We start from the raw sequence: 12911 nt of genomic DNA on the forward strand, positions 1-12911 counted from the left end.
AATACCATAGTCAACTTTGCAATTAGGTCTCATATTCTAACAGATCTTCCTTATACTGTATATATACACACCACCTCTTGTTAACTTATGCGCCCTTACAAAGCATTGAATCATCTGCCCATGACATTTATAAATCAAATGACATGAGTCATAATGAACATCAAAATACTCATATCATATTGATCATTTGTTCGTTCGTTCGTGTTGATGCTATTCTAAATCAACTTTTATTCTGATGTGAATAACTCTTGGTGTGTGTGTGTGTGTGATGATGAGAATATTGCAAGCAAAGCAATGCTTTTATCGTTCACACGATTAGCAAGGCAAGCACACTGATATTGAAGAATAAAATGGATGTAGAACTATAATAGAGAAGACTGGGGGAATCTAACCAAGGCCCTTTGCATCAATAGGCGTAAGAGAAGGAGATGATGATGAGATCAATAATATAAAAGTTTGTAAGAATATGTAAGAATAGGCAAATATAGATAACCTATAGTTAATTCTTTTTAGTGAGGCAGGTGTCAGGATGCCTGAAAACTTTAAATCATTCATTCATTAGTGAGGCAGATTTGCACCAACTCGCAGGGGTGCCCTTTTAGCTTGGAAAAGTTTTCTGATCGCTAATTGGTTGGACAAGATAATTCTAACAATCAGAGAGCGGGAAACTTTAAAGAGCTAAAAGGGCACCGTCTCGAGTCAGCGCAAATGTGCCTCATTAAGAAAAATTGAGTATAGAAGAAAGGGTTTTGTTGATAATCGTAAGTGTGAAAGCTCGTAAGAATGGGTTTAAAAGTTCTTAAGAATACGTAAGAATGTGTAAATATAAATAACCAAGAAGAGTTTTGTTGATTGTCCTAAGTGGAAAAGCTTGTCGTAAGAATGGGTATATAAGTTCGTAAGAATACGTATGTAAGAATTTTGGGGTAAGTGTAAGCTTATCCTAAGAATAGTTTTAGACACTATATTCTTCAAGAACCACAGATCTTAAAGAATAGACCAATTGATTTAGTAAAGGGTGCTTACGTCAGTATATTAATTTGATTCATTCACGATTGACGATGATGAAAAACTGAAATAGATTTCATCTATTATAAGAATCTCATCATGGTGAGGGGTAGATGGAGATGGTTTGGCCATGCTCTTCGCCCTCGCAAAGAGAGATTAGCTCACCAAACGTTCAGCTGGGCTCCTCAAGGCACTAGATAAGTTGGAAGACCCAGGTCTACATGGATGAGGACTATGAAGCTTGAAATTGATGATGAATGGAGAAGAAATTTAAAAACTCAAGATAGAGACGACTGGCGAAATCTAATGGAGGCTCTTTGCGTCAGTAGGCGTAGGAGATGATGATGATTATGATGATAATGATGATGATGATGATGACGATTATAAGAATATGAAGAATCACGTTATCACTCTTGTCCCAACTGTATAAGAGTTTTAACACCTTGACGAAAATAGATTCTTACTTCTGTCTCTGGGATTCGAACCACAGACTCTAAAATAGGAGGCCTAATCCGTATGCCTTCTTTTGTATCCTTGCTAGTACAGTGGTAATGCGTTCGCCTTGCATTCGCATGGTGACAGATCGATCCCTACCTCGAAGCGTGAGTTTAAGCTGTTTACTGGGGAGGATACTGCTGTGATTTCGCACCACAATGGAGTTGTATATGTCCGACGGGCATTTTGGTGAGCCTTCTCTTCAAATGAATCTGGAACTGAATGCAGACAAGGGAAAAAAGATGATATTTCAGTGATCAGGAGTTAGAGACAAAGATGGGAGTCATTATGAAAGGTTATTACCTCTGCGAGACAGAGATGGGAGTCATTGTTGTGAAAGGTTATTACCTCTGAGAGACAAAGATGGAGTCATTGTTATGAAAGGTTATTACCTCTGAGAGACAAAGATGGGAGTCATTGTTATGAAGGTTATTACTCTGAGAGACAAAGATGGGAGTCATTGTTATGAAAGGTTATTACCTCTGAGAGACAAAGATGGGAGTCATTGTTATGAAAGGTTATTACCTCTGAGAGACAAAGATGGGAGTCATTGTTATGAAAGGTTATTACCTCTGAGAGACAAAGATGGGTGTCATTGTTATGAAAGGTTATTACCTCTGAGAGACAAAGATGGGAGTCATTGTTATGAAAGGTTATTACCTCTGAGAGACAAAGATGGGAGTCATTGTTATGAAAGGTTATTACCTCTGAGAGACAAAGATAGGTGTCATTGTTATGATAGGTTATTACTTCTGAGAGACAAAGATGGGAGTCATTGTTATGAAAGGTTATTACCTCTGAGAGACAAAGATGGGTGTCATTGTTATGAAAGGTTATTACTTCTGAGAGACAAAGATGGGTGTCATTGTTATGATAGGTTATTACTTCTGAGAGACAAAGATGGGAGTCATTGTTATGAAAGGTTATTACTTCTGAGAGACAAAGATGGGAGTCATTGTTATGATAGGTTATTACTTCTGAGAGACAAAGATGGGAGTCATTGTTATGAAAGGTTATTACCTCTGAGAGACAAAGATGGGAGTCATTGTTATGAAAGGTTATTACCTCTGAGAGACAAAGATGGGTGTCATTGTTATGATAGGTTATTACCTCTGAGAGACAAAGATGGGAGTCATTGTTATGAAAGGTTATTACCTCTGAGAGACAAAGATGGGTGTCATTGTTATGAAAGGTTATTACCTCTGAGAGACAAAGATAGGTGTCATTGTTATGATAGGTTATTACCTCTGAGAGACAAAGATGGGAGTCATTGTTATGAAAGGTTATTACCTCTGAGAGACAAAGATAGGTGTCATTGTTATGATAGGTTATTACCTCTGAGAGACAAAGATGGGAGTCATTGTTATGAAAGGTTATTACCTCTGAGAGACAAAGATGGGAGTCATTGTTATGAAAGGTTATTACCTCTGAGAGACAAAGATAGGTGTCATTGTTATGATAGGTTATTACCTCTGAGAGACAAAGATGGGAGTCATTGTTATGAAAGGTTATTACCTCTGAGAGACAAAGATAGGTGTCATTGTTATGATAGGTTATTACCTCTGAGAGACAAAGATGGGAGTCATTGTTATGAAAGGTTATTACCTCTGAGAGACAAAGATAGGTGTCATTGTTATGATAGGTTATTACCTCTGAGAGACAAAGATGGGAGTCATTGTTATGAAAGGTTATTACCTCTGAGAGACAAAGATGGGTGTCATTGTTATGATAGGTTATTACCTCTGAGAGACAAAGATGGGAGTCATTGTTATGAAAGGTTATTACCTGTGAGAGACAAAGATGGGAGTCATTGTTATGAAAGGTTATTACCTCTGAGAGACAAAGATAGGTGTCATTGTTATGATAGGTTATTACCTCTGAGAGACAAAGATGGGAGTCATTGTTATGAAAGGTTATTACCTCTGAGAGACAAAGATAGGTGTCATTGTTATGATAGGTTATTACCTCTGAGAGACAAAGATGGGAGTCATTGTTATGAAAGGTTATTACCTCTGAGAGACAAAGATAGGTGTCATTGTTATGATAGGTTATTACCTCTGAGAGACAAAGATGGGAGTCATTGTTATGAAAGGTTATTACCTCTGAGAGACAAAGATAGGTGTCATTGTTATGATAGGTTATTACCTCTGAGAGACAAAGATGGGAGTCATTAATATGAAAGGTTATTACCTCTGAGAGTCAAAGATGGGAGTCATTGTTATGAAAGGTTATTACCTCTGAGAGACAAAGATAGGTGTCATTGTTATGATAGGTTATTACCTCTGAGAAACAAAGATGGGAGTCATTAATATGAAAGGTTATTACCTCTGAGAGACAAAGATGGGAGTCATTGTTATGAAAGGTTATTACCTCTGAGAGACAAAGATAGGTGTCATTGTTATGATAGGTTATTACCTCTGAGAGACAAAGATGGGAGTCATTGTTATGAAAGGTTATTACCTCTGAGAGACAAAGATAGGTGTCATTGTTATGATAGGTTATTACCTCTGAGAGACAAAGATGGGAGTCATTGTTATGAAAGGTTATTACCTCTGAGAGACAAAGATAGGTGTCATTGTTATGAAAGGTTATTACCTCTGAGAGACAAAGATAGGTGTCATTGTTATGATAGGTTATTACCTCTGAGAGACAAAGATGGGAGTCATTGTTATGAAAGGTTATTACCTCTGAGAGACAAAGATGGGAGTCATTATTATGAAAGGTTATTACCTCTGAGAGACAAAGATGGGTGTCATTGTTATGAAAGGTTATTACCTCTGAGAGACAAAGATAGGTGTCATTGTTATGAAAGGTTATTACCTCTGAGAGACAAAGATGGGAGTCATTGTTATGAAAGGTTATTACCTCTGAGAGACAAAGATGGGAGTCATTGTTATGAAAGGTTATTACCTCTGAGAGACAAAGATAGGTGTCATTGTTATGAAAGGTTATTACCTCTGAGAGACAAAGATAGGTGTCATTGTTATGATAGGTTATTACCTCTGAGAGACAAAGATGGGAGTCATTGTTATGAAAGGTTATTACCTCTGAGAGACAAAGATAGGTGTCATTGTTATGATAGGTTATTACCTCTGAGAAACAAAGATGGGAATCATTAATATGAAAGGTTATTACCTCTGAGAGTCAAAGATGGGAGTCATTGTTATGATAGGCTATTACCTCTGAGAGACAAAGATGGGAGTCATTGTTATGAAAGGTTATTACCTCTGAGAGTCAAAGATGGGAGTCATTGTTATGATAGGTTATTACCTCTGAGAGACAAAGATGGGAGTCATTGTTATGAAAGGTTATTACCTCTGAGAGACAAAGATAGGTGTCATTGTTATGATAGGTTATTATCTCCGCCAAGGAGGTTATAAAGTCGAGACGGCTTATTCATTTATTTGTTTGTATGTCTGTGGACAAGATTACGTCAAAACTACTCGACGGATTTGACGAAATTTTCACCACAGATAGATCTTCTGTCATGGACGACTCCATTAAGTTCTGGAAATTCTGGACCAACATTACACTTTTCACCTTCTATAGTCAGCCATATGAAAATGGGGGTTCGCTATCCGTAGACTTTAGTTGAATGTTATTGTATATTCAAAACAAATCTTATTGTATATTCAAAACAAATCTTATTGTATATTCAAAACAAATGTTACTGTATATTCAAAACAAATGTTATTGTATATTCAAAACAAATGGTACTGAATATTCAAAACAAATGTTATTGTATATTCAAAACAAATGTTACTGTACATTCAAAACAAATGTTACTGTATATTCAAAACAAATGTTATTGTATATTCAAAACGAATGTTGCTATATATTCAAAACAAATGTTACTGTACATTCAAAACAAATGTTATTGTATATTCAAAACAAATGTTGCTGTATATTCAAAATAAATGTTACTGTATATTCACAACAAATATTACAGTTACAGTATATTCAAAATTTTTTTACTGTATACTCAAAACAAATGTTACAGTTACAGTATATTCAAAACAAATGTTACAGTATATTCAAAACAAATGTTATTTTATACTCAAAACAAATGTTATTGTATATTCAAAACAAATGTTGCTGTATATCCAAAACAAATGTTACTGTATATAAAACAAATGTTACAGTTACAGTATACTCAAAACAAATGTTACAGTATATTCAAAACAAATGTTACTGTATATTCAAAACAAATGTTATTGTATACTGAAAACAAATGTTACTGTATATCCAAAACAAATGTTACTGTATATAAAACAAATGTTACAGTTACAGTATACTCAAAACAAATGTTACAGTATATTCAAAACAAATGTTACTGTATATTCAAAACAAATGTTATTGTATACTGAAAACAAATGTTACTGTATATCCAAAACAAATGTTACTGTATATAAAATAAAAGTTACAGTTACAGTATATTCAAAACAAATGTTACTGTATACTCAAAACAAATTGTACTGTATATTCAAAACAAATGTTACTGTATACTCAAAACAAATTGTACTGTATATTCAAAACAAATGTTACTGTATACTCAAAACAAATTGTACTGTATATTCAAAACAAATGTTACTGTATACTCAAAACAAATTGTACTGTATATTCAAAACAAATGTTACTGTATACTCAAAACAAATTGTACTGTATATTCAAAACAAATGTTACTGTATACTCAAAACAAATTGTACTGTATATTCAAAACAAAGCCACAATTAATTAGCAGAAGTTTAATTGTCAGACGAAAACAATAAACAACTTATTCTTATCATCTTATCTATCGTGTTAACAAACTAATCTCACTTCGATAAGTCCCTTCCCTTCTCCGATAAGACATTCATCATAAAACTCTCAGTTCCCTGTTGTTGTGTGTGGCGAGGATGTCAATATTTTCTTTTTAAGTCGTATCTTGGTATGTCTTCTATCAATATTTTTCTTTTTTAAGATCAACATTGTCCTTATCATCTCGTTTTATCTTTTAGGTGTTTTCTTTTATGTTTTTATGTTATATAGTTGTTTTGTTTTACTTATACTTATATGTAGCGGCAATTTATTATTATTATTATTATTATTATTATTATTATTATTATTATTAGCTAAGATACAACTCTAGTTGAAAAACATGATGTTATTATTATTATTATTATTATTATTATTATTATTGTTATTATTATTATTATTATTACTAGCTAAGATACAACTCTAGTTGAAAAGCATGATATTATTATTATTATTATTATTATTATTATTATTATTATTATTACATGCTAAGCTACAGCCCTAGTTGGAAAAGCAGGATACTATAAACCCAAGGGCTCCAACAAGGAAAATATAGCCCGGTGAGGAAAGGAAATAAAGAAATTGACAAAAGATATGAGAAAAAATTAACAACAAAATATTTTAAAAACAGTGACAACATCAAAACAGGTATGTCCTATATAAACTATAAAAGAGACGTATGTCAGCCTGTTCAACATAGAAACATGAAATTAGTTGTTGTTGTTGTTGTTGTTGTTGTTGTTGTTCTTCTTCTTCTTCTTCTGCATCTTTTCCCACCTTCATGTGGGGTCGATGTTTCTGGCCAGCGTTCTCCATCTACCTCTGTCCCACACTTCATCACCGGTTAACCCCTTTGATCGAAGGTCATCCTTAATACGTAGTTGTTACTTTTCTAAGAATATTTTACTTTTTAAATGAACTTGAATCAACTTCATCCATTTCTCTTCCAGACGCGAACGACTTTTGTGATGTGGTGATCAGGTGGAGGAGACCCGCGTGATGGAGTGGCTGGCGAAGAAAGTCGTAGCAGGTCTCGTCAATCGATTCTTCGGTCAGTATCTGGAAGATCTCAACACCCAGGAGGTCAACGATGCTCTTCTGTCGGGCCAGGTCAACCTCACAAACCTCAAGATCCGACACGATGCCTTGGTGAGTCCCTGAAGGGGGGTGTTAGATTTTGACTCAATTACTCCGGAGTGAAGCTGGTGATGATGTGGTCTAAAAACTCTAAATTATCTGATTTGTTTTTTCTGTTTTTATCCGTCTTTTTATATCAATATATATAAAGTGTAAGAGTCCACGGATTTATGGGTAAACAACTGAACTAGAAATGTTTTCTTAGTTTAAATGTCTTAAATTCTAATCAATAATTTCTCTTGCTAACATATCTAACCATTAAACCATTCAAAATGTATGTGCGAACACCGTAGATTTAGTAACTCGTTCCCCATGACATTTACCATAAGTTTCATTTTACTCAATCTTTATGGTTTAACTTTATCCTGAGAATTAGCTGTTCTAGTGGGGTAGAATATAGTCACTGTTGTTTTTTATTTTTTTATTGTTTGCTCTGAATATTTTCAACTTTATATATAAACGATAACATCTTGTAACTGTAAATTCTCTAGACTTAATATCAACCCTTGTGGATGATTCGTTCGTGCTAATGTTGATAGAACACGTACGATACCTATTTGGGTTAAGTGTTAATTTCTCTTTTATTATATGATTTTTTTACTTTAATAGTCTATACACTTTCTCGTAAAGACTATTTTCAGTTTTCACCATTCAAGACAGACCTCAATAGAAAAATAGAAAGATAGAAGCAGGGAAAGATAGGCCTAACCAAAATAGAATACTAGAAAGATAGAAGCAGGGAAAGATAGGTTTAGGAACACTAGAAAGATAGAAGAAGGGAAAGATAGGCCTAACCAAAATAGAACACTAGAAAGATAGAAGCAGGGAAAGATAGGCCTAAACCAATCTCTAATGAGAATACTTTAAGAATAACTAAGGTCTCTAATTACCTCCGCCAACAAAGTTGGAAGGAGGTTATGTTTTACCCCCTGTTTGTGTGTTTGTTTGTGTGTATGTGTGTTTGTGAACAGCTTCCTGGCCACAGATTATATCGTAGAGTAATGAAACTTGCAGGGATTAACTGTTATGTAAATAGGTGGAAATGATTAAATTTTGGAAGTTCAAGGTCAAAGGTCAAGGTCACGGTAAAGCAAAATGTCAAATTCACTTAGCCATAAGTTTGGACATCTTTGTCACAGAGACTTCAAACTTGGTTCAGATTTGAGTGTATGAAAATCCACGCCAATTAATACATGTAAATGTCAAAGGTCAAGCATAAGCTGCCGCGGCGGAGGTCTGCGCTCTACTGAGTGCCCCTCTAGTTTAATATTATATACCTGCGTTTTAAAAGTTCAGTAGCTAAGAATACGTAAATATTATTACTAGAATTCCATTAACTTTTAATTCTAGAGTAAGGAATTGGCAGACACTTTCCCCACCTTTCCTTCGAGATAGTTATATGTTCAGTCATTTTTATGTTCTATTTTAGATAGCTGAGGAACTTAGGTAGAATATATATATATATATATATATATATATATATATATATATATATATATGTATATATATATATATATATATATATATATATATATATATATATATATATATAGGCCTATGCGTTTGTTTATACAGCATTAGCAATGTTAAGTGCATGATCAGTATTTGGTTTTTATGTGAAATGTATAAAAAAAGCTATAAAGGCAACTATATATATTACCTAAGTAAAGAAACTTGGGAGTATATTATAGAAAAATTGAGAGTTGTTAGTATATTATAGATTGACAAAGAAAGTCCCAATTGGACATTTATATATATATATATATATATATATGTGTATATATATATATATATATATATATATACATATATACATATATATATATATATATACATATATATATATATATATATATATATATATATATATTTATATATATATGTAGAGCTGAAAATGTGCTATCTGTTGTGTGAAAGTTGGTATTTTTGTTTATTATTATCATTATTATTATTATTATTATTATTATTATTATTATTATTACTTGCTAAACTACAACCCTAGTTAGAAAAGCAGGATGCTATAAGCCCAGGGGCTCCAACAGGGAAAATAGCTCAGTGAGGAAAGAAAAAAAAAGGAAAATAAAATATTTTAAGAAGAGTAACATTAAAATAAATATTTTTTGTTATATATATATATATATATAAATATATATATATATATATATATATATATATATATATATATATATATATATTTATATATATATATATATATATATATATATATATATATATACATATATATATATATATAGCAAAACAAGAGGAAGAGAAACAAGATAGAACAGTGTGCTAGAAGTGTACCCTCAAGCAAGAGAACTCTAACCCAAGACAGTGGTAGATCTGGTACAGAGGCTATGGCACTACCTAAGACTAGAGAACAATGGTTTCATTTTGGAGTGTCCTAGAAGAGCTGCTTACCCTAGCTAAAGTCTTTTCTATCCTTATAATTTTTGAAAGCATTTTGACACTTATTAATACTTGCTTCTTTTTTGACAATAGGATTTATTAATGAGTGATGGATTTTCTATACAGAATACGTCACTAGAAATCCTGGTATTAATCTTATAAAGGAAATTTGCCTGGGATTATTCTTAACGCAATTTGGGATTGTTAAAAAAAATATGTTATATTGATTTGATTTTTTTATGAAAAATATAATTTTGATAAAATATAGAATTAGATTTCTTTAACCAACTTTTTTAATAATTTCTAAACAATAAATTTTATTTGCCCAAGTATTTTTGTGAAAAACTATAAACAATAAATTTTATTAACCATAGTATTTTATGTAAAATGTAACCAATATATTTCATTAACCTTAGTATTTTTATAAACTCTAAACAATATATTTCATTAACCCTAGTATTATTTTTGGATAAACTGTAAACAATAAATTTCATTAACTCTAGTTATAAAAAAAAAAACCCATTAAACAGTAGATTTGACTAACGCTAGTATTTTTAATGAACTAAATAATTCAATTCATTAATCCTAGATTTTTTTTTTATAAACTAAACAGTAAATTTCATTAACCCCAGCATTTTTTGATAAACTGTAAACTCTAAATTTCATAACCCTTACATATTATTGATAAACTGTAAACAATAAATTTAATTAACTTAGAATTTTTCTATAAACTGTAAACTATAAATTTCATTAACCCTAGCATTTTTTAATAAACTGTAAACTATAGATTTCATCAACCACAGTATTATCTCCTATCAACAGCTATATTACTATTAAGTACTTTCATTAATCAGTACAAGCATTACAAATTACAGTAGCATTGTCCTCTCTTTTCCCAGTCTTTCCTGGACATATACTATGGAAGTCCGCTGCCCATTGAGGTCAAGAAAGGCATTATTGGCAGAGTATCTCTCACCATACCGTATAGCAGCTTTTTCACTCAGCCTGTGGTTATCAATATTGAGGTAAGTTTAAACTTGGTCTTTCTTCTGGATCGAAGTTGGAAGGAGGTTATGTTTTACCCCCCTGTTTGTGTGTTTGTCTGTTTGTGAACAGCTTCCTGGCCACAATTTTAATCGTAGAGTAATGAAACTTGCAGGGATTAACTTACGTAAAAAGCTGGTAATGAGTAAATTATGGAGGGTCAAGGTCACGGTCAAGTAAAATATCCAATATGAACATCTTCCTGGTCACAGTTTTAATCGTAGTGTAATGAAAATTGCAAGAAATTAACCTTTGGTAAAATGTAAGAAGCTGGTAATAAATAAATTTTGGAAGGTCAAGGTCATGGTCAAGTAAAATATCCAATTCACGTAATCAACCATAAGTTTGGACATCGTTGTCACAGAGACTTCAAACTTGGGTCATATTTGAGTATGTGAAAATCCATGCCAATTTATACATGTTAAGGTCAAAGGTCAAGCAAAAGGTTGATAAAATGAGCTTCCGCAGCGGAGGTATGTGCTCTACCGAGTGCCCCTCTAGTTTTTAATGCTATTTATTTGGTTGACCAAATCTGTTATAGGACTTGTAACAGCAGCAGTCACAATACATCCCCTTACAAATTTCAAACTATATTAACTTATAATCACTCTAAGGGGATGTGTTGTGACTGCTGTTAATGTGATAGACAACATGATTGGCTATGACATCACCTGTGGATGTGGTTTTCAACATGATTGCCTATGACGTCATCAGGGGGTGGGGCTTACAACATGATTGGCTATGACATCATCAGGGGGAGGGCTTTGGAGACATGATTGGCTATGACATCATCAGGGGGTGGGGCTTGGGAGACATGATTGGGTATGACGTCATCAGGGGGTGGGGCTTTGGAGACATGATTGGCTATGACGTCATCAGGGGGTGGGGCTTACAACATGATTGGCTATGACATCATCAGGGGGAGGGCTTTGGAGACATGATTGGCTATGACATCATCAGGGGGAGGGCTTTGGAGACATGATTGGCTATGACATCATCAGGGGGTGGGGCTTGGGAGACATGATTGGCTATGACGTCATCAGGGGGTGGGGCTTGGGAGACATGATTGGCTATGACGTCATCAGGGGGTGGGGCTTACAACATGATTGGCTATGACGTTATCAGGGGGTGGGGCTTACAACATGATTGGCTATGACATCATCAGGGGGAGGGCTTTGGAGACATGATTGGCTATGACATCATCAGGGGGTGGGGCTTGGGAGACATGATTGGCTATGACGTCATCAGGGGTGGGGCTTGGGAGACATGATTGGCTATGACTTCATCAGGGGGTGGGGCTTGGGAGACATGATTGGCTATGACGGCATCAGGGGGTGGGGCTTACAACATGATCGGCTATGACATCATCAGGGGGAGGGCTTTGGAGACATGATTGGCTATGACATCATCAGGGGGTGGGGCTTGGGAGACATGATTGGCTATGATGTCATCAGGGGGTGGGGCTTGGGAGACATGATTGGCTATGACGTCATCAGTGGGTTGGGCTTACAACATGATTGGCTATGACATCATCCAGGGGGAGGACTTTGGAGACATGATTGGCTATGACATCATCAGGGGGTGGGGCTTGGGAGACATGATTGGCTATGACGTCATCAGGGGGTGGGGCTTTGGAGACATGATTGGCTATGACATCATCAGGGGGTGGGGCTTGGGAGACATGATTGGCTATGACGTCATCAGGGGGTGGGGCTTTGGAGACATGATTGGCTATGACGTCATCAGGGGGTGGGGCTTACAACATGATTGGCTATGACATCATCAGGGGGAGGGCTTTGGAGACATGATTGGCTATGACATCATCAGGGGGAGGGCTTTGGAGACATGATTGGCTATGACATCATCAGGGGGTGGGGCTTGGGAGACATGATTGGCTATGACGTCATCAGGGGGTGGGGCTCGGGAGACATGATTGGCTATGACGTCATCAGGGGGTGGGGCTTACAACATGATTGGCTGTGACGTCATCAGGGGCTGGGGCTTGGGAGACATAATTGGCTATG

The 12911-nt window shown here is 34.7% G+C and overlaps 1 protein-coding gene across 1 annotated transcript in view; it reads left to right on the plus strand.

Moving 5' to 3' along the window:
- The window catches only part of LOC137640309 (intermembrane lipid transfer protein VPS13A-like), a 212029-nt gene that overhangs the window by 34486 nt on the left and 164632 nt on the right, over positions 1–12911 (plus strand). Inside the window, exons 2-3 of the mRNA XM_068372942.1 lie at positions 7248–7446; positions 10743–10868. Coding sequence (XP_068229043.1) covers positions 7297–7446; positions 10743–10868 — 276 coding nt within the window. The 5' untranslated portion in view covers positions 7248–7296. The remainder of the gene's footprint in view (positions 1–7247; positions 7447–10742; positions 10869–12911) is intronic.

This window comes from Palaemon carinicauda, chromosome 4 (genome assembly GCF_036898095.1).
Source record: "Palaemon carinicauda isolate YSFRI2023 chromosome 4, ASM3689809v2, whole genome shotgun sequence".
NCBI lineage: Eukaryota > Metazoa > Arthropoda > Malacostraca > Decapoda > Palaemonidae > Palaemon > Palaemon carinicauda.